This window comes from Mercenaria mercenaria, chromosome 16 (assembly GCF_021730395.1).
Source record: "Mercenaria mercenaria strain notata chromosome 16, MADL_Memer_1, whole genome shotgun sequence".
NCBI lineage: Eukaryota > Metazoa > Mollusca > Bivalvia > Venerida > Veneridae > Mercenaria > Mercenaria mercenaria.
This window is the reverse complement of record NC_069376.1, coordinates 8320436-8340825: the sequence shown is the minus strand read 5'-3', so window position 1 is coordinate 8340825 and position 20390 is coordinate 8320436. Positions and strand designations below refer to the sequence as shown.

The 20390-nt window shown below is 36.9% G+C and overlaps 1 protein-coding gene across 1 annotated transcript; it reads right to left on the bottom strand.

Annotated features, from left to right (window-relative positions):
- Nucleotides 1-12216: 12216 nt before the first annotated feature.
- On the bottom strand, nt 12217-13005 carry LOC128549820 (uncharacterized). Its single transcript, XM_053527485.1, has one exon. It carries the CDS (start codon nt 13003-13005, stop codon nt 12217-12219), a length of 789 nt encoding a protein of 262 aa, XP_053383460.1.
- Nucleotides 13006-20390: the final 7385 nt, after the last annotated feature.

Genomic DNA, 20390 nt, shown 5'->3' with positions numbered 1-20390 from the left:
TGCAGTTCGCAGTTCGCGTTTCGAATTGCGAACTGCAAACTGGTCTGCAGTTTGCAGTTCGCGATTCGAATTGCGAACTGCAAACTGGTCTGCAGTTCGTGATTCGAATTGCGAACTGTAAACTGGTCTGCACTTTATGATTCAAATGTCAACGTGCAGTCTGATCTACACTGTCCTGCGCATTGCAGACAAGAATGCATTTCACGGTTGGTTGCAGTTCGCGTTTTCGAATTGCGAACTGCAAACTGGTCTGCAGTTGGGCGATTCGTGTTGCGAACTGCAAATAGTCTGCAGTTTACGATTCAAATTTTAAAGTGCAGTCTGATCAACACTGTCCTGCACATTGGCAGACAATAATGCATTTCACAGTTGGTCTGCAGTTCGCGTTTCGAAATTGGCAAACTGCAAAACTGGTCTGCAGTTCGCAGTTCGCGATTGAATAGCAAAACTGTAAACTGGTCTGCAGTTCGCGATTCGAATTTGCGAACTGCAAACTGGTTGCGTTCGGGATTCGTATTTCGAACTGTAAACTGGGACACAATTTACAATTCAAATTTTCGAAGTGCAGTCTGATCAGCACTGTCCAGCGCATTGCGGACAAGAATGCTTTTCATAATTAGTCTGCAGTTCGCATTTCGCGTTTCCAACTGCGAACTGCAAACTTGTCTGCTGATTACAATAAAAATTTCAAAGTGCAGTCTGATCAGCACTTTCTTGCGCATTGCAACAAGAATGATTTCACAGTTGGTCTTTAGTTCGCAGTTTGTGTTATAATGAGTGACATGAGGAGGTGACAGCTAAATTTTTTGGCTTATTTTTATTGCTATTGTATTGAGAATAGATCTAGACCATTTTCATTGTAATTTCCTGGAATAAGTTTATTCTTTGCGAAAAATGTCTACCTACGCGTAATTGTTAAAACGGCTGTTTTCATGGGGGCATTTTTAGAGGGTGAGTTTCTCAGAACAGATTATTTTTCTTATAAACAACATAACATGTCAATATTTTCTATTTTTGATAAGAAGACATGTGATACTAAATGACCATAAATGGTTTTCATATCTTGAAATGCTCTAAGTGCTGAAAATGAGGTCTGAATGTTTTGTTATTAATATGAAAAAAATAAGGAATTGGAATTGGTAGAATGTAACCTACATGACAAGAATTCACAAAGACTGTAGGGGCAAGGAGGAAGTCCCTCGGACATCTCCGTTAATATTCGTAATAACACGTTCATTGCCGAGGTTTATCCAATTTAATTAAACAGCAGACGATACCGCCAGGGAAAAGTATTAGTTTCCCGCTATGCGCGGCGCACGTCACTATTAAGTTTAAAGAACATGAAATGTTACTTTCCCGTGACAAACATGCTATAACTTTACATGTTTTCATTGTTTATTTTTAAAGGGCTTATCTATATTCGTCACCGGTAATTGATATGGGCGGCTTCTCATAAAAATGTTACTAAATTCATTGGGAAAAAAAATCCTGCAAGATAGAGAAGCTCCATTTCAAGATTTTTATTTCTTCTTTACTTTTCCAGTTTGCAGATCGCATTTGAAACGTGAACTGAGAACTGAAAAATGCAGCCAACTGTGAAATGCGTTCTTGTCTACATTTTGCTGGACAGTGCTGATCAGACTGTACTTTGAAATTTGAATCGAAAAACTGCAGACAGTGTCCCGTTCTCAATACGAATCTCGAACTGCAGCCAGTTTCAGGTTCGAATTTGAATCGCGAACTGCAGACCAGTTTGCAGTTCGCAATTCGAATCGCGAACTGCGAACTGCAGACCAGTTTGCAGTTCGCAATTCGAATTATGAACTACGAACTGCGAACTGAGAACTGCAGACCATTTTTGCATTTCGTAGTTCGAATCGAAAACTAGGAGCCGAGACTTCCCGGCACTTTGCAGTTCAACTGAAGAGGGAGGGAAATGCAGACCATTAACATTAATGAGCCGTGCCCTGAGAAAATCAAATAGTCGGTTTGCGACCAGCATGGATACAGACCAGCTTGCGCATCCCCTCAGTCTGGTCAGGATCCATGCTATTCACTTTTTTAAAGCCTACTGCAATTAGAGAAACCATTAGCGAACAGCATGGATCCTGACCAGATGAGCGGATGCGCAAACTGGTCTGGATCCATGCTGGTCGCAAACCCACTATGTGATTTTCTCATGGGACGGCTCAAAATTTTATATTTAGCAAATACAGACCCATTACTTAAAAGTATAAGAGTAACGTTCAAATATTTTTTTTATTTGGAATCTTGAACCGCCCGACCAGTTTGCAGTTCGAATTCGAATCGCGAACTGCCCGACCAGTTCGCAATTCAATCGCGAATGCGAATGCGAACTGCAGACTAGGTTGCAGTTCGCAATTCGAAACGCGACTGCGAACTGCAGACCAGTTTGCAGTTCGCAATTCGAAACACAAACTGCGAAACTATAGACCAACTGTGAAATGCGCAAGAAGTGCTGATCAGACTGCACTTTGAAACTTTTATTGTAATCAACCGACAAGATTGCAGTTTGCAATTCGGAACGCGAATGCGGACCAGTTTTTCAGTTCGCAGTTGAAACGCGAAATGCGAACTGCGACTAATTATGAAATGATTCTTGTCCGCAATGCGCTGGACAGTCAAGTCAAGTCAAGTCAAAAGTTTATGAAAAGTAACAAAGGCCCCCGGGCCCCAAAAAACACTACATAATATATAGTAAATAAATATATAAACAGTTGTGATCCCCCCAAAATGTTACATATCAATCGGATAGTTAAAATACATATTCATAGGTTCAGCACACGTCGATAGTAAACTAGGCTGCTGAAAATCATATTTAACAGGTCAAACATTATTTAAGAGTTTCTCAAGATACAATGCTGTTAGATATAACACCTTTTCATTATCAGAGCTAAGTATGTTTTTAAAAAATTTGTATACTTCTGTCAGATGAATACCAATTAAGAAGATATGATTACGGATCTCACTAAATTTCTCACATTGAAAAAAAAGCATGATATTCACATTCAACAATAAATAGTGTTACTTTATTATAACAAAATTGTCAGATACGAAGATACGAGATTCAAAAGGTGTATTGTTGTGCCCACCCGTTTCAACATGCAGTTATGGCTTGAACAACGAAATTTTGACATTGCTAGTCTGTATTTAATGGCAAATTTATTGTTAGGTAACGTTCTGTATTTAATAAAGTTTAAAATGTTTTAATGGTGACATCTACTTGATTCTTCAATAGACTCTTTCCAGTTTTGTTTATGACAATCTATGAGTCTTTGACGAAAAATACTAATGAGTAGTCAATATTTCCAACATTTATGTGAAACCAAACATAACCCAAACCCTACAAAAATAACAAGTGTTTGACCTGAGTAGCCCAGGTGATTCTACCTACGTTATCTAAAGATTTTAGCATAAAATAACACCGTTTAGGGTAGCTAGAGTTATCCATCTGTATTAGTTAGCTGTTTAGACTGCACTTTGAAATTTGAATCGTAAATTGTAGCCCAGTTTACAGTTTGCAATACGAATCCCGAACTGCAGACCAGTTTGCAGAGTTTGCAGTCCGAATTCAAATCGCGAACTGCAGACCAGTTTGCAGCTCGCAATTCGAATCACGAACTGCGAACTGCGAACTGCAGACCAGTTTGCCCGTTCGCAAATTTGGGAAAAACAACTGCGAACTATAGACCAACTGTGAAATGCATTCTTGTCTGCAATGCGCAAGAAAGTGCTGATCAGACTGCACTTAAATTTTTTTTGTAATCAAACAGACAAGATTGCTTTTGCAATTTCGGAACGCGAACTGCGGACCAGTTTGCAGTTTGCAGTTGGAAACGCGAAATGCAAACTGCAGACTAAAATTTTGAAATGCATTCTTGTTCGCAATGCGCTGGACAGTGTGTCCCGTCTGCACTTTTAAATTTGAATTGTAAACTGCAGCCCAGTTTACAGTTCGCAATATGAATCTCAAACTGCAGACCAGTTTGCAGTTCGAATTCGAATCGCGAACTGCAGACCGTTTGCAGTTCGCAATTCGAAACGCGAACTGCAGACCAACTGTGAAATGCATTCTTGTCTGCAATGCGCAGGACAGGTTTTATCAGACTGCACGTTGACATTTGAATCGTAAAGCGCAGGGCCCGTTTTTCAGTTTGCAATTCGAATCGCGACTGCGACCAGTTTGCAGTTCGCAATTCGAAACGAGAACTGCAGACCAACTGTTAAATGCATTCTTGTCTGCAATGTGCAGGACATTGTTGATCAGACTGCACGTTGACATTTGAATCGTAAAGTGCAGACCAGTTTACAGTTCGCAATTCGAATCGCGAACTGCAGACCAGTTTGCAGTTCGCAATTCGAAACGTGAACTGTGAACTGCGAACTGCAGACCAACTTAACTAAAATATTTATAATTTGTATGAAATCGAACCGATTAGTTTAATCAGCCACCACATATAAAATGCTGTTTTCTTTCCCGATGACCAGGGGATTTTCTAGCCGTCCAGTAATAGAGTTCTTGAGCCACGCCATGAGAAAACCAACATAGTTTGTTTGCAACCACCACTTATACAGACCAGCCTGGGAATCTGCCCAGTCCAGGGACTGCGTTTTAGGCAAAGTTGAGCGATAACTTTGCTCTAAAATATTTCTCTTCGCCCTTCCCACCCAGAAAAGCGAAATTCAAGTCGCCCTAAAATTGGATGAAAGAAAAGCATAATTGGCAATAAAGAGCGCTGAGATTATACAGCACGGTTATGTAAAGTCTGTAAACACAATACGCAATACACATGATGTCACCGGGAGGCACGCGCGGCGAAACATGTCCATGACAACAAAAGATGATCACTCGATTTCAGACTGACGCCGCAGGTTAAGCTGCTACTAGTTTGCATTTAATGTGATTGCAGTAAACGATGATTAAAGAATGTAAGAGTAATAATTAAAGACACTGATTCTGGTATGCCTGGTATGTGGCCTATGGAGATGATAAGGTCTGCGTATTGGCGATAAGGGCCAATACACAAGTCAGGACCATTGGTAGACTTGCTTCTGTTTATCATAATAAGCTACTGTATAGCTATAGTTGACCGAATCGGAGATCAGAGAGCCCGAAAACTTCGTAAACAGCGATAATTAACTTTCGAATTACAAACCTAATTAGCTTTACCTGTCAGTCGGCGCGTGGCGTGATTGTTTGTTTGATTGTTTTTCAACAGTATTTCAGTCATGTAACGGCGGGCAGTTAACCGAACCAGTGTTCCTGGATTTCGTACCAGTACAAACCTGTTCTCTGCAAGTAACTGCAGTCCACCCGCTTAGCTCAGTAGGTAGAGCGTCAGTCTACGGATCGCGGGGCCGTGAGTTCGATCCTCGGGCGGGGCGCATGTTCTCTGTGACTATTTGATAAACGACATTGTGTCTGAAATTATAAGTCCTCCACCTCTGATTCATGTGGGGAAGTTGGCAGTTACTTGCGGAGAACAGGTTTGTACTGGTATAGAATCCAGGAACACTGGTTCTAAAGGTCAACTGCCCGCCGTTACATGACTGAAATACTGTTAAAAATGGCGTTAAACCCAAAACAAACAAAGCATGTAAGCAGTGTCCTGTCTCACGTCTGCCAAACTTCTCCCAAATTTTCAAAACTTCTCCCTAATTTTTCCAGGTGTGCCCGCCCGCTTAGCTCAGTAGGTAAGAGCGTTAGTCTACGGACCGCTGGGTCACGAGTTCGATCCTCGGGCGGGGCGTATGTTCTCCGTGACTTTTTGATAAACGACATTGTGTCTGAAATTATTAGTCTTCCACCTCTGGTAATTCATGTGGGGAAGCTGGCAGTTACATTCGGAGAACAGGTTTGTACCGGTACATAATTCAGGAACACTGGTTAGGTTAACTGCCCGCCGTTACATGACTGAAATACTGTTGAAAAACGGCGTTAAACCCAAAACAAACAAACAAAAAATAATTTTCCAGGCTAAGGTATTCCCTGCAGTGTGGTCAGGATTCATGCTGGTCGGAAAGCCACTATGTTGGTTTTGTCATGACGCAGCTCTCTTGATGAATAAACTTACTGATACCTGCTATTTACTAAAGATATTTATGTGCAAACAAAATTTTGATTTGAAACAAGATTTTAGAAAAGCATTGGTTCCTGAGTAAACATTAAGTGAACTGTTTTAGTGACTGATGAAGTGTAAATTCCAGATTAAGCAAAAATATAAAGGAAACAATAAGCTTTTGAACAACAGAAATGAGTTGTTGTTGAGCTTGCTTGCGATGTGCTACTAGCTGGACTTAGTCGTTATTTTGGCGTGTTGGTGTGACAGTGCGTGTGCGTCTGTGCGTCCGGACTACTAGCTGGACTTAGTCGTCATTTTGGCGTGTTGGTGTGACTGTGTGTGTGCGTCCGGACTACTACCTGGACTTAGCCGTCATTTTGGCGTGTTGGTGTGACAGTGTGTGTGCGTCTGTGCGTCCGGACTACTAGCTGGACTTAGCCGTCATTTTGGCGTGTTGGTGTGACAGTGTGTGTGCGTCTGTGCGTCCGGACTACTAGCTGGACTTAGCCGTCATTTTGGCGTGTTGGTGTGACAGTGTGTGTGCGTCTGTGCGTCCGACTACTAGCTGGACTTAGTCGTCATTTTGGCGTGTTGTTGTGACAGTGTGTGTGCGTCTGTGCGTCCGGACTTCCGTCCGAATTTGTCCAGATCATAATTTTTACATGCATCTTGTTTATATTTAGCAAGAATGTTTATACCTAAGTGAGAAGATGTGACATGCATAAACCCCACGTTCCTATCTCAGAGGTCAAGGTCACAGTTGGGGGTCAGATTTAAAATTGAAGTTCTTCTTCATGCATGTTTGGATTTTGATGTAACTTGGCATGAATATTCATCTATGAATTTGCAGGTGACACTGCAGTTAAGTGCTTTTGCTTTCTGTTCCTGATTGCCAAAAACTGACAGAGTGTTTAATTAGTATGTTCTTATAGCTCAGTTTTAGTGATTTTAACCAGTGTGACTGAAGTATTTCTAGTTTTACAAAAGAACTGAAGGTTTAAAAAATGCTGCACAGAAGACCTAAAAGTATTTACGAAGAAATGATATTCTCATCCTATTTCAAAATGATTGAAAAGGTAATTTCATAAACTTGCATTTGGTTGAAGAATTTAAATTTGGATTAATCTCATGATTTTTAATTTCTTGAAATAAACTAGATGGAGTACATGTGGGCATAACTATACATTTTCACTTTTTCATTATAATGTGTATACATTTGTTTTGAATTCTTCTGATATTGTATTTTCAAGTTTTACATTTTTTTGCTAAATCCTATCCATATTTCAATGTAAGAATGCTTCTTACACCATGTAGGAAGAGGTCTTGGGTCAAGTCCCAGTGGAGAGTATTTTACTTCTGGGTATAAACAAATTGTAGACTGGACAAAAACATACCTCCTCTGCATAAAAAGTGACTTAAAAGGAAATGTAAAAATTATAGTATTACCCCCACCCCTAATATACCAAAGTCAAAAGCTATACAATAAAAATGCTTTTAAATGTTTGTATTTTTATATTCAACAATGATGTTGTTTACAGATAATTAATACATATTGAATTGATTTAACAAAGGTTACGTTTAACTTAATACCTGTTGTGCGAGCTTTGAATTTTCAGTTCAGTTTTGTTAAAATCTACTTCTTGAATCTTGATTACTATTCAAGATACTGCTGTGATACGTCATAGGATGGTGATATATAATTACTGAATGTAAAAGGCAAGCGCATGCATTCCTTCACCAAAAGTAAAGTTCACATATATGGTTCAATGTCAAACTTTGTGTGCATTTGTACACTAGAAAAGGTTCCCCTGATATTTAAACATAATGTGTACAACCTATGTTGTTCAGAGACAATCGATCCTCCTGTACTTTCAGTGCTTTGATTAATAATGTCAAAGTAATGAATGATACCACAGAGACTCAGTTACCGCGCAAACGTAAAAGCAAAATTATCTTGTAACTACGTAATTCTGAGTATTTTGATGTTTTCGGCTTGAATGTTTGATTTGTAATACCTATTTTTCCGCTTCCATTGTTAAGTTTGACTTGGTTATTACACACTAACTTTAATATCTAAAACGATTCATGTTTCGGTTAAAAACATGATATTTTGAAATTAATGTCATATTGTGAAAGAACATCGTGATCTATATGTCTGAATGTAGAAATCAAACGCACTGAGTCTTACCTCAGTGACTATATATCGAAGGCCATGATGTCAGACAGTGCTGAAACGTTTACTTGTATGATAGCTTGAAAACTATTTTCTCACGATTTATGCTGAACAACAGACCGCTAACTCAAGTGTCATCAAACTTTTATGACATAGACCCAATGCCATCGCCACCTCGAATCTGCGGTCGGACACTGGCGTAATTTCCGTATAACATCATTGCTTTAGACTTTGAAAAATCATTCAGATTTGAATAAAAATCGGGCAAAATTATTAGTAAGGCTTTTTGACCATTTCTGAAAACGACGGAGAATGGAGTATTTAACAGCACTGTGTGAGAGTCACCTTAACTTTTACAGAAAAGCAAAAAATAAGCACGAAAAGTTCTAAATTAATCCAACTTACTAGGATGTTATTGTGACAATGAAAAGTAAGTAGTAGATTTCCACCAAAATTCATAAGAAAAATGATAAAATTGTGCTTAAAAGAAAAGCAAATTGTTTTAATTATTCTATTGAAAACATTGAATGCGAGAAATAAATTTTATCTCTGCTCGGATGGATATTTTGTGGAAACAGTAAAGATAACTTTAGTATTTTTCCATTGTTAAAACACTTCCTTTGATAATAGGAATTTGTCAGGATACGGAAGGCAGTTTATAACAGATTTTGAGCATGTTTGAAAATATTGTATATTTATTTGCGCGGTACTTTGCTTCATTTACTGTAGAGGAAATTCGTAAAACCATTTCATCTTTGAATAGATATAAGAGTTGTGATCTTGATAATAATGTTGCAGATTTCTTTATTGATGCAAATCATTTTATAAGTCCATATTTATGTACAGTCTTTAATAAAATTTATGATACAGGTATTTATCCTGTAGCATGGACCAAAGGAGTCATTGTACCTATACATAAAAAGGGAGATACATGCAACCCTGCAAATTACAGAGGAATTACCTTAGTAAATATTATGTCAAAAATCTTTTCTTTATTATTACGAAATAGGATAAATAAATGGTGCGAATCGAATGATGTTTTCGCTGAAGCTCAGTATGGTTTTCGTGATGGTCGTTCTACGGCTGATGCCATATTCTTACTTCACTCCATTATTCAGAAAACATTATATAATAATGCCAAATTGTGGTGCATATTTATTGATTACGAAAAAGCTTTCGATACCGTCATCAGAGATGCATTATGGGTTAAATTAGTGGAATCTGGCATCAGTTGTAAAATGATCAATATGATTAAAGCAATATATAGTAACGTAAAGTCTTGTATTAAATTAGGTTCTACTATGACCATGTCAGAATTCTTTGACGTAACTCTTGGTGTAAAACAAGGAGAGCCATTATCTCCCCTGCTATTTATTCTCTTTATTAATGATATTGTTAAAAACATCGATCCTAACTCATTGAATGAGAATGACTTGAACATGCTTTCAATGTACTTAATTTTGTTTGCAGATGATATTGTTTTATTCACTACAGACCCTGTTAGTTTACAGGCACAAATAGATAACCTTTATCAATATTCTTGTAAATGGGGCTTGAAAATTAATATCAATAAGACAAAATTGTGTGTATTTGAAAAACGAAAGCAAATTCACAATGTTGATATACTTATCAACGGTCACAAAATTGAAGAAGTTAATTACTTTACATACCTGGGTGTAAAATTTCAGTACACCGGTAACATGTCTGGTGCTGTTACGGCCTTATCAGATCAGGCATTAAAAGCGTACCATAATCTTTTATCGTTATTTGACAGGGTTCCACTTGATATAAAAACCAAATTGTACCTTTTTGATTGTATGGTTGTACCCATTCTATTATATGGATCGGAGGTTTGGGGAGCGTATACTTTTAAAGAAATTGATAAATTACATATTAGGTTCTGCAAAAAAATTCTAGGCGTGCGTCAACAGACACCAAACCTAGCCGTATTTGGGGAACTCGGAAGATTTCCATTATCAATTTTATGCGAAGAGAGAGCGATTAAATATTGGTTAAAAGTAAGAAAAAATGTCGGGGCACCTGAAAATATATTATTTAATGATGAATCAGCTAGTCTGAATAGAAAAAACTGGGCAAATTCCATGAAAACTTTAATCGAAAACTTAGGATTTCCTCATTTATTAACTGAAATTGATGCTAGTGTTGACTACTTCCATATACTAAAAAGACGTTTACGAGACCAGTATATACAAAACTGGTCTTCATGTATCAATGAAATGTCTAAACTAGAATATTATGTCAAATATAAAACTTCATTTTGCTATGAGCCTTATCTAGACTTTGTTACAAATGATAGTTTGCGTAAGCAACTTACATGTTTTAGGTTAAGTTCACACCATCTTGAAATTGAACTAGGTAGATACAGTACTAGTGGTATTGATAGAAAAAACCGCATTTGCAAATGTTGTAATCAAAAGAATGTTGAATCTGAGTATCACTTCTTGTTATGTTGTCCACTTTATTCTGAAATTCGCCGAAAGTATCTTGGGCCAGTATCATGGCCAAATCTGAATAAATTTATACATGCGATGTCAACAAATAGTAAGCGTATGTTGTTCAAATTATCTAATTATGTAAAAGCTGCTTTTGTTAAAAGATCTCATACCCTAGATAGCATAACTGTTTCTTAATGCATGCATGTTTGTGTTTCATTTTATTATTGTATTGTCATTGTATTGTATGTCTTGGCCATATTCTCTTTACACTTTGTTAGATGGCCAAAGGCAATATATTTTGCCGATTTGCCGAATAAACTGAACTGAACTGAACTGGTAACACGATGAGCAAAATATATAAATTATTTATTTATTTCAAATTTAACATAGTCATGTATGATACATGGCTTACAAGGCAATCAGAGGAAAGCAAGGTATTAAATCTACTAAACTATTTAAAGGGAAATTGAAAAAGTGATATTAATCCCCCTAACAAATTAACGAGATGATTTTCGCACTTAAAATCATTCCTGATATGTAAATGAGACAAATTTGGCTGACAGTGTGGGAACCAATTTGGGTGAGTTTACAGCAATTAATCTGTTCCTATAGGCGGCTGATTGGTTCAATTTTCTGTCTCGTGCTTTCCAGTTTTTTTATGGTTGAAAAATGTCTCAAGCGGTTCGTATATCAAATAAATTTGAGACCTGTTTGTCGAAGAAAATTTAAGTAATTCTGATATGTGCATTTTCGTATAAATGTATAATTATAAATTGACTGTATGATTGTGTAGATGTGTGTATGTATGTGGAATTTAACTGAAGGCCTTACTGGAAATAAGTTGTATAATATTTGTATTTGTACACTAAGTATGAAACCTTCAGGAAATAAAGTTAGTATTATCATTACTATTAATTTTATAAAGCTATACCGTGTATACACAAACACCCACTATACATGTGAATGCTAAATAAACATGATTCGCCGATCATCCATTACTCAATTGAGTAAGCCTTGAAATTTTCATGCGCAGCCCATTTGACCCCCGGATAATCTGGAGATTATAGGTAGATAACTCAACCCGCCGCTCAGCGTTGATCCGCGAGTTACCGGACGATCTGTCCTGCAACCGGCCAAATGTTTTTTAGCTAAAGTTCAGCTAAGTTGACTTCTTTTAGTTATATGATTATTTAGTTATTTTTCCCCCCAATGTTTTCGAAGTGTACACTTCTTTTAGCACAAGTGAATGTTCCATAATGAAAAAATGATGATTCTGAATTAAAATAGATATTCCCTTATGGACAACCACCTCCGATAGCCTTATCAAGAACAAAAGCAAAAAACACACTATATTTTTTGGTACAAGCCGTTGGGAACCGAACGACAGACTGAATTAAAAGAACGGGCTACAAAAGTCATGTACATATATTTCATTAATATATGTGAATAAATAATTACAAACTCATCATAAACAATAGTTCTGTTTAAACATAATACTTTTATCTTAAAGTCCCAAGGACAGAGACACCTTTAACCTCTCGTCTACTGAATCTTTTACGTAGCCATCCTTGGCTGATTCACTCCGCCACCTTCCGTGGCGTTTAAATAGCCTGTCTATACCCCTATTTGCAGCTGAGGTAGCACCACCAGATCTCAGAGAATGTAAGCAGTAGCGGCTTACATCTTTAACATGTGGCTTTAAAGACTCCAAGAATAAAGTTCTAAGATTGCTATATGCCAAATGTTTACCATCTTTCCTAACTTTATAACCATTCTTGGTACCAGTCAAATGACAAAATATGTAAGTATCGGAATCACAGTCTATGTTAGCCCAAGAAAAATACCTTTCAAGATTCAGAACTGGACATAACAGTGTGCCTGTTCTAGCAATTAGAATCCATGCACCATCTCTATATTTGTCTGTCTTACTAGATTCAATAAACAAACTCATATATACTGAATTAAACAAAATATTACATCTGCGTAATTTTAAAAGTTCTTCACTTCTAAGAAAACCAGAATAAGCTAGTAAACATGCACAAATCGTCCTTTGATTCTTGATGTTTCCTTCAACAAATAAATCACTATACATTTTTCCCAACAAGTCAATAGTCATTGGTTCTTTCTTAACAACAGGTTTTGCAAGTCTACGTTTCGCAGCTTCTAAAATATTTTTAACCAAATTAGAGTTTGTTGGTGAATTGAAATCAAACATTTCATGAAACCATTTTATACTGTAAAAAGCACTTATGATAGGACTAGGTGTATTTGAAGACTGAATTAATGAAGCCATATATAAAGCTACGTGAAACGCCTTGGCAGGCAAGGTATCCTTACTGTTAAGTCCGTTACTCAAAGCCCAGCTTCTCCAACGTTTGAAACTGCGTTAAAACTTTATAACTCAAACACGTGTTGTCTGCTCTTGATTCTTTGAGTATTTCCGGCAGCAAGGAGATCTTGTCCACCAAGACGTCCGGTAACTCTTCAATATCCTCAGCATAGCACTGGAAAAAGACATGTATAGAAAAAATAGCTTATAAAAACAAATGTCTATTGCCTCATATTTTTAGAAAATTTATCCTTCATGTATATATATATATATATATGTTTCTAAAAGCTCCTATCTTTAATATATCCAATCAGTCACAATGTAATTAAACAGTTTAATTACTAAATCTATTCAAAATGACCCTATATGCAGATACCCACACATAGTACCCAACATGCCGATACCAGCACGTTGTCAACAGGTATACACCCCTGTAAATCACACACATGACTGCACTGATTTAAAATTAATATACAAGGCCAACATATTGAATTTCAGGTTCTCATTACCGAACATGCCTGCGCCATTTTTACATGGCACGTACGAACTCTTATCATTTGGTAAATATATCCAATCCTGAACAAATTGTCTAAACTGGTTATTTGCTTTACATAGCACAGGCCAGTAATTTGCAGATTTCCACTCCGGAACTACAAGGACACCACAAGCGTTGCAGTGTTCCATTTTTCTCAGTACTCTAGTAACAATAATTATTGGGGGCACATATAAACCAAAGGATTTCCCCCAATCGTGTGTGAAAGCATCCACACCTGATGACCTGTAACACCAAAATTTTGAATAAAATTTTGGTAGTTTTGCATTATGTTCAGATGCAAAATAATCAATATTCAATTTTCCCCATCTAGACTGTAAAATATCCAAAATGCCGAATCCAATTCCCCAGTCATCTACTTCAATCACCTTTGACAAATAATCGGCCCTGGCATTTTCAGAACGAGGAATCCACTCTATTTCTAAATGAATTGAGTGTATTGCTGTAAGATTGAAAATCTGCATAGCTAGATCTTGCAAATCTGCTTTCATTGACCCTTTCTGAACAATACTGCAAACACCTGTATTATCTGTAAACCATTTAACCCTGTGATTTTTAAGTATGTGGACTAACGATCTCAGAACTCTATACACGGCACATAACTCCCTCCATGTTGAGGATTTAACACATTCATCCGATGACCAAATTCCATGAGATACCCCATTTATGGTCCCAACTTCATAACCGGCATACGCCGAGCCAGATGCATTACTGTACACTATCTTAGAACATTCCCCTGAAGAACTGAGATACTTAACATTAAGCGAACTTAAGGTTTTTTCCCAAAATGACAATTGAAATAAACTGTCTGCGGACAATTTGATATAAGAGTTCCAAATTTGAGCTTTAAGTATATCTATACTTAGATACCGAGTCATAATTTGGGAAACTGGTCCAATGACAATATTCATTGAGATAATCTGACCTACACAGCTAGCTACACTCTTCACAGGAACCCTGGGTTTGGACTTCATTTCTAACAATGTAAGTATTGTTTTATCAATTCTTCGCTGTGGAATACTTATGATGTATTCGGCAGTATTCAAAATAGCCCCCAGCCATTCTAATATCTGAACCGGTGTGGGGTGAAATAAGTGGATCCGTGAAAAAAGTGGTCATAAGGTCAAATGCGCATGCGCAAACCTATATATAGCTTATGACCGGAGTGCGCTAAATATAACTTCAGGGAGCATCTCAAAACCTAACTTGACTAGTTCGCTGACTAATACAACGGCCACTGACCAATAAATCTTGGCTTGACTCATGGCATTAGTTAAAGCTTCCGTGTATAAATTTGACTGATATATTAATAACTAAAGCTCAAAGTTGGATGTAGGTTAAAATGTCTGAAGATATTATAAAGTTTTAATATAGTTTCAGGGTTTTCCAGACATAATAACAAGCATCTGGGAAATAGGTGCACACTATATATATTAGAAACTGCTGAAAAATCTTATATTTAATAATATTCTGTTTAGAAACAAGTGGACGCGATATATACCAGACACATCTGAGAAAATGGTAGACATGAAAAGAAAGTTCTAGGAAAAATGAAAACGATGTACAATGAGAAACAATTGATGAACTGGTAGACAAAACCAGTTGGTAATTAAGTGGACACGATATATATAAGACAATGCTGAGAAAGGCTATGCTTAATAACATTCTATATAGGAATAAGTGGATGCAATATTTACCTGACACACCTGAGGAAATGGCAGTCATGATGAGAAAAGTTCAAATATAGTGTCATGGTTTTCCAAATATAATAACCATCTTGAAAATAAGTGAACAATGTATATGAGCCGTGCCATGAGAAAACCAACATAGTGGGTTTGCGACCAGCAAGGATCCAGACCAGCCTGCGCATCCGCGCAGTCTGGTCAGGATCCATGCTGTTCGCTAACAGTTTCTCCAATTCCAGTAGGCTTTAAAAGCGAACAGCATGGAGCCTGACCAGACTGCGCGGATGCGCAGGCTGGTGTGGATCCATGCTGGTCGCAAACCCACTATGTTGGTTTTCTCATGGCACGGCTCATCTATTAGACTCTGCTGAGATATGTTATACATAATAATATTCTATTTAGAAAAATGTATACGCGATATATACCAGACACATCTGAAGATATAGTAGTCATGATAAGTAAGTTCTAGGAAATAATGAAAACGAGGTATAATGAGACACAACATGAATTTGTGGAAAAATCATCGCCTGGAAAATAAGTGGACACGATGTATATAAGGCACTGCAAAGAAAAGCTATGCTTAATAACATTTTATTTAGAAATAAGTGGACGCGATATTTAGCAGACACATCTGAGGCAATGGTAGGCATCATAAGAAAGTTCTAGGAAATATAAAAACGATGTACAATAAGACCCAACTGATGGACTGGTAGACAAAAGTCAACTGGTAAATAAGTGGACACGATATATATGTAACAATGCTGAGAAATGCTATGCTTAACAATATTCTATATAGAAATAAGTGGATTCAATATATATCTGACACAACTGCGGAAATGGTTGTCGTGATGAGAACAATTTGAATAGAAGAACCCCTCCAGTACCTCATAATTTAGACCCAAAACATACAAGATGTATATAAAATATTTCAGAGGATTCAACTTATGTCTGCCAATTCCTCTGCTATGACTCGTATATCATTAGCCTGTCCACTTTTTTACGAAAGTTTTTATGTCTTTTAATTCCTTTCGGCTGTCTAATATATATCATATCTACTTACTTGAATCTTATTATGTTTAGTAATTCACCAGCTGTGTCTCATAAATATTGTTTCCATTAATTTTACAGAGGTTTCTTTTTTTGGTCCACCAATTCCCCAGCTCTGTTTAATATGTCCACCTTTTTCCCACGAGTTTCTTATTTTGTCTACTAAATCCCCAGCTCTGTTTTATATGTACACTTTTTTCTGCATGTTTCTTAGTTTGTCTACCAATTCCTCAGCCGTGTCTCATATACCCACTTATTTTTGTCTTATATCTGTCTTATGTGTCCACTTATTTTCTACAAATTTCTTATTATGTCTACCAATTCCTCAGATCTATCTTATATGTCTACTTATTTCCCACAAGTTTCTTATTTTGTCCATAAAGTCACCAGCTCTGTTTTATATGTCCACCTTTTTCACGCAAGTTTCTTATTTTGTCCACCAATTCCACAGCTCTGTTTCATGTGTCCACTTATTTCCCACAAGTATTTTATTTTGTCTATAATGTCCCCAGCTCTGTTTTATATGTCCACCTTTTTCCCCACAAGTTTCTTATTTTGTCCACCGATTTCCCAGCTCTGTTTTATATGTCCACTCACTTCCCACAGGTATCTTATTTTATCTACCAATTTCTCAGTTCTGTCTCAAATGTCCACTTATATCATAGGGGATTCTTATATTTTCTACCAATTTCTTAGTTCTGTCTCATATGTCCACTTATGTCATAGGGGATTCTTTAATTGTCTACCAATATCTCAGTTCTGCCTCATATGTCTACTTATATCCTAGGAAAATCTTATATTGTCTACCAATTTCTCAGTTCTGTCTCATATGTCCACTTATATCCCAGGAGAATCTTATCTTATCTACCAATTTCTCAGTTCTGTCTCATATTTCCACTTATATCCTTATATCCCAGGGGATTCTTTTACTGTCTACAAATTTATATGCTCTGTCTTGAATTTCCATTTATTTCCCAGGGGATTCTTGTGTTGTCTACCAATTCCTCAGTCTCTGTCTCATATGTCCACTTATTTCACAGAAAATTCTTATCTTTTCTTTACATTCCTCAGCTCTGTTTTATATGTCCACTTATTTCAAAGGATATTTTGATTTGTTCTACAAATGCCTCAGTTTTGTCCACTTATATCCTAAGGGAATCTTATTTTGTCTACCAGTTCATCGGTTCTGTCTCATATGTCCATTCATATCCTAGAGGATTCTTTTATTGTCTACCTGTTCCTCAGTTCTGTCTCATATGTCCACTTTTATCCCAGGGGATTCTTTAATTGTTTAGCAGTTTCTCAGTTCTGTCTCATATGTCCACTTTTTTACCAGGGTATTATTATAATGTCTACCAATTTCACAGTTCTGTCCCATATGTCCACTTATTTTCCTGGGGACTCTTATATTGTCTACCAGTTTCTCAGTTCTGTCTCATATGTCCAATTATATGCTAGGAGAATCTTATATTGTTTACCACTTACTCAGTTCTCTCTCAATTATGTCTGCTTATATCCCTGGTGATTCTTTTATTGTCTAACAGTTCTGTCTCATATGTCCACTTATATCCTAGGGGAATCGTATATTGTCTACCAGTTCCTCAGTTCTGTCTCATATGTCCACTTATATCCCAGTGGATTATTCCTCAGCCCAGTCTCCCAGAAATTTCTTATCTTGTGTACCTTTTCCTCAGCTCTGTCTCATATGTCCACTTATTTCCCAGGGGATTCTTATATTGTCTACCAATATATTAGCTCTGTCGCGTATGTCCACTTATTTCCCAGGGGATTCTTATATTGTCTACCAATTCCTCGCTCTGTCTCATATGTCCACTTACCTCCCAGGGGATTCTTATATTGTCTACAAATCCCTCAGTTCTGTCTCATATGTCCACTAACTAAAATCCCAGGAGATTCTTATTTTGTCTACCAATCCCTCAGTTCTGCCTCATACGTCCACTTTAATCCCAGGTGATTCTTATATTGTTTACCAATTCCTCAGTTCTGTCTGATATGTCCACTTATTTGCCAAGGGATTCTTATATTGTCTGACCATTCCTCAGATCTGCCTCATATATCTACTTATATCCCAGATAATTCTTGTTTTGTCTACCAATTCGTCAGTCCTGTCTCATATGTCTACCTATTTTCCTCAGGTTTCTCATTATGTCTACTAATTTCTCGGCTTTGTCTCATTTATCCGCTTTATTCCCAGACGGTTCTAATCTTGCATGCCTATTCTTCAGCTCTGCCTCATATGTCCATTTATTTCCGACAAGTTTCTTACTTTCTTTTGTCTACATTTCCTCAGCTCTGTGTCTTATATCTACTTTTTTCCTAGAAGTTTCTAATTTTGTACTCCTATTCCTCAGCTATGTCGCATATGTCCACTTATTTCTCAGGAAATTCTTATATTGTCTGCCAATTTCTCAGCTCTGTCTCATATATTCACTTATATCCAAGGGTTTCATATATTGTTTACCAATTCCTCAGTTCTGTGTCATATGTCCACTTTTTTTCTAGAAGTGTCTAATTTTGTACTCCTATTCCCCAGCTCTGTCGCATATGTCCACTTATTTCCCAAGGGATTCTTATATTGTCTTCCTATTCCTCAGGGGATTCTTAAATTGGCTACCAATTTCTCAGCTCTGTCTCATATGTCCACTTATTTACCAGGGGATTCTTATATTGTCTTCCTATTCCTCAGGGGATTCTTAAATTGTCTACCAATTCATTAGTTCTGTCTCATATGTCCACTTATATCTCAGGGGATTCTTATATTGTCTACCAGTTCTTCAGTTCTGTATGTCCACTTATTTCCCCATAAGTTTCTTATTTTGTATACTAATTTGTCTACTAATTTCTCGGCTCTGTCTCATTTATCCGCTTTATTCCCAGAAGGCTCTAATCTTGTCTGCCTATTCCTCAGCTCTGCCTCATATGTCCATTTATTTCTCACAAGTTTCTTATTTTGTCTATTATTTCCTCAGCTCTGTCTCATATGTACTCTTTTTTCCCAGAAGTTTCTAATTATGTTTTCCTATTTCTCAGCTCTGTCGCTTATGTCTATTTATTTCCCAAGGGATTCTTATTTTGTCTACACATTCCTCAGCATTCTCTAAAATGTCCACTTATTTCCCACAAGTTTCTTATTTTGTCTACCTTTCTCAGTTCTGTGTCATATGTCCACTTATTTCCCACAAGTTTCTTATTATGTCTACCAAGTTTTCGGCTGTATATCATATGTAAATTATCATGTTTTCCATTTATTTCCTAGTGGATTATTGTTATGTCTACGAATTCCTCTACTGTGTCTCATATATTTCGTGTCGGCATATTTCCCTGGCGTGATTCTTATCATGTATACATATCCCGCAGCCGCGTCTGAAAAATATCATATCCATATTTTTCCCAGATGATTCTTCAATTTTATTTCATATCCTGTCTACTTTCTATCAGAGGTTTCTTATTATGTCTATCGATTCCTCAGCTGAGTCTCATATGTCTTCTCATTTCCTAGGTGATTCTTATTATATCTACCAATTCCTCAGCTCTGTCTAATATATTTCTTGTCCACTTATTTTTCTACGGATTCGTATTATGTTAACCAGTTCATCAGCTATGTCTTATTTTGTGTTCCAGTTCCTCAGGTGTGCCTCGTATATATGATGTCCACTTATTTCCCAGTATAATCATTATGTCTACCAATTTCGCAGATGTGTCTCCTATATATCGTGTCCACTTATCTCATAGAAGATTCTTATAATGTCTACCATATACTCAGCTGTGTTACATATATGTCGTGTCCACTTATTTACCAGAAGATTCTTACTATTTCTACCATTTCGTCAGCTGTGTCTTATGTGTGTTGTGTCCATTTATTTCTCAGGAGAATATTTAGTATATCTACCAGTTACTCATCTCTGCCTCACACGTCCACTTATTTCTCAGTGGATAGTTAGTATGTCTACTAATTCCTCAGCTGTGTCTCATATATGTCATGTCCATTTATCTCACAGAAGATTCTTAGTATGTCTACAAGTTACTCAGCTGTGTTTCAATGT

What these genes read in the sequence shown, in the direction of transcription:
- LOC128549820 (XM_053527485.1), bottom strand. Translation starts at nt 13,005, where the DNA reads ATGGCTTCATTAATTCAGTCTTCAAATACACCTAGTCCTATCATAAGT.